Source organism: Choloepus didactylus, chromosome 4, assembly GCF_015220235.1.
Source record: "Choloepus didactylus isolate mChoDid1 chromosome 4, mChoDid1.pri, whole genome shotgun sequence".
Taxonomy (NCBI): Eukaryota; Metazoa; Chordata; class Mammalia; order Pilosa; family Megalonychidae; genus Choloepus; species Choloepus didactylus.
In genome coordinates, this window is record NC_051310.1 from 152,113,767 (window position 1) to 152,116,467 (window position 2,701).

The window sequence follows — 2,701 nt, forward strand, 5'->3', positions numbered from 1 at the left end:
AAATAATTTGTGCACACAATTGTTCAGCCAGTTAGTTCATTTTGCTTCTGTGAAGTAGAACAAAGAAAACTTCTTTTATTGCTCTGGAACTCCCAGAAATCCTGCCTTGCATCCTTGGTTCTCTCTGAAAGGAAGTCCAATTACAATGGCACTTGACCTGGTGGTATACATGACCTTCTGAAGGCTGTTAATTGAATTTCTGTAAATTGCATCTCATTTTCCTATTGCCTTTCATTCTATTTTAGAGTCATCCTTGCAAAAATAAAAGGCCAAAAGTTAAAATAAAATGCATAACTAAAGTTAGTTGTGATTATGTATTTTAAAGAAAAGAGGATCTTTGTGAGACATTTTTGATAATACTTAAATATATCACACAGAACAAATACTGAAACACAATATGGTACTAAGACCTGTAATTTGAGACTTGATTTGTAGCAAAATGAGTTAAGTCCTAACTAAGGCCTGGTCCTTTGCATTTAGTTTCTATCTCAACTTTACTCTAGTTAAACAATAGCTATTAAATTTTGAATTATTATTTCTGGTGATATGTGACCTATCAGTTAATATCCCCCCAAGGCTATTAGTCTGTTTCTTTATGATTCTTAGAGAAAAATGTGTATTATTCTTTTGAGGTAGAGCATGAGATTATACTTGCAAGGCTGAAATTATTTCAAACAGAAATCCTCTTTTAATCAGTAACTCCCAGTAGAGGAGAATTTGCTTACAGTGTTAATCCTCACATAAGTCTATGACCTACATTACTTACTTACGTGTTGCTTCCGCTCTGAAACTCAAGACAGACTTATTGTGTCTTTTAGAATCTGGATTATGTATAAAGGGTTCAACTTGATTCAGACAATTTTATTTTTTTAATAAGACTAACCCATCATGTAGTGAGTAATATATAAGACGAAAATGGGCTTTACTATAACAGTTCCCTAACCGAATTTTTGAATTCTGTGGAAAAATATCTTAATCATGTCTTATTAAGGCAAGTTGTGGTGGAACATGGTTCAGTATAACTTCCCATTTATGTTTTACGGACAAGTCTTTCAGACCCAAAGACTTTCCTCAAAGCAGCCTTCATCTCCTTGTTCCTAAGGCTATAAATTAGAGGATTACAGAGAGGTGTTATTACAGAATAAAACAAGGTCACAATTTTTTGCATTCTCACTGGGTGTCCTGAATCAGGGCTAACATACATCACCATAAGAGAACCAAAAAACAGAGCTACCACAGCCAGATGAGAAGCACAAGTGGAGAAAGCCTTGTGTTTGCTTGCAGCTGAGGGCATCCATAGCACAGACAGAATCACCAGAGCATATGAGCAAAGGATGAAGAGAAAGGTGCCACTCATGAAGATAACATTGAAAGTAGAGTAAATAAGCTGTGTGGTGTTATCTTCAGAACAGGACAACATCATCAAAGGGACAGGATCACACATGAAATGATTGATGATATTTGGGCCACAATAAGGCAACTGTGAAATGAGAACAACTGGGGTTAGAAAGAGGATGAACCCACATGACCATCCGAACATGACAAGGCCAGTGTACAGCTCTTTAGTCATGATGCATGGATAATGCAGAGGACGGCAGATGGCGAGGTACCTGTCAAAGGCCATGATGCAAAGGTAGAAGCCCTCATCACACCCAAAAGAGAAGAAGAAATAGAACTGTGTAAAACAGCCCACAAAGGACATGGTCTTGCTTGTGGAGAGGAAGTTGGCCAACATGTTAGGGACAGTTGTGGAGACGTAACATATTTCCAGGAAAGAGAAATTCCCCAGGAAGATGTACATGGGGATGTGAAGGCGCTGGTCCCACTGCACAGCACAGACTATGGCTGTGTTCCCCATCAGAGTCAGAGTGTAGGCTACTGAGAAGAGTCCAAAGAAGAGGAGCTGCATTTCTGGGCTTGAGGGAAAGCCCAGGAGGATAAAGTGGCTAACGGAGTTGAAGGTTGATCCTCTGGATGCATTCATTAGTCTGGAAGACATGGAGATGATAGTAGTTGTCAAAGTTTAGTGGAGAATGCTGGTTTTTCCTAAAAGCACCAAATTTCTTTACCATTTATTTGATAAACAGTGAGATCTATGGTAAAGTAACAGAGTGTGATTTCACAACCGGTTTCTGGAGAAGATTATTTCATTTTAATAAGATGCACATAAATCATAAAAAGAAAAAAATCATGATTGGGGCAAACATTAAGCAAGCTCAGGATACTGGATTACACATAAGAAGTGCAAATGTTTTCATTTGATGCCATTTATCCTCTACTAATGTGTATCTTCATCAGTTTACCATATAGAGTTTTTTACGATCAGCACAGTGTATGTGAATGTTCTTTCCAAAGAATTATGTAAAGCCAATTTATTCTAATTAGTTGGAGTGGTAAAAGTAACAAAGGATGTGCAATTCATATTAAGGCATTTTAAAGGCTCTGTGTCACTGTGGTCCAGAGCACAGAGAATGTTCCTGTTTGTTTCCAGGATGTTATAAACTGATAATTAAAAGGGTGTCTCTGGTTCCAGAATAAATGGTTTTTATAGGACAATACCCAATATATGTTTGGTATATAAAAATTATTCCTCTCTATTCAGCCTGCTGGATTCAGCTCCATCAGAGGGAAAAAAAAAACTTTGATACACTCTTACATTAATGTGGGAACTAGATTTGCAATTTGAGGGGCAACTGCCTTT

The 2,701-nt window shown here is 37.4% G+C and overlaps 1 protein-coding gene across 1 annotated transcript; it reads right to left on the reverse strand.

Annotated features, from left to right (window-relative positions):
• Window positions 1-1,030: 1,030 nt before the first annotated feature.
• On the reverse strand, window positions 1,031-1,909 carry LOC119532903 (olfactory receptor 11G2-like). The gene has a single exon (XM_037835141.1). It carries the CDS (start codon window positions 1,907-1,909, stop codon window positions 1,031-1,033), a length of 879 nt encoding a protein of 292 aa, XP_037691069.1.
• Between the last annotated feature and the right edge of the window lie 792 nt (window positions 1,910-2,701).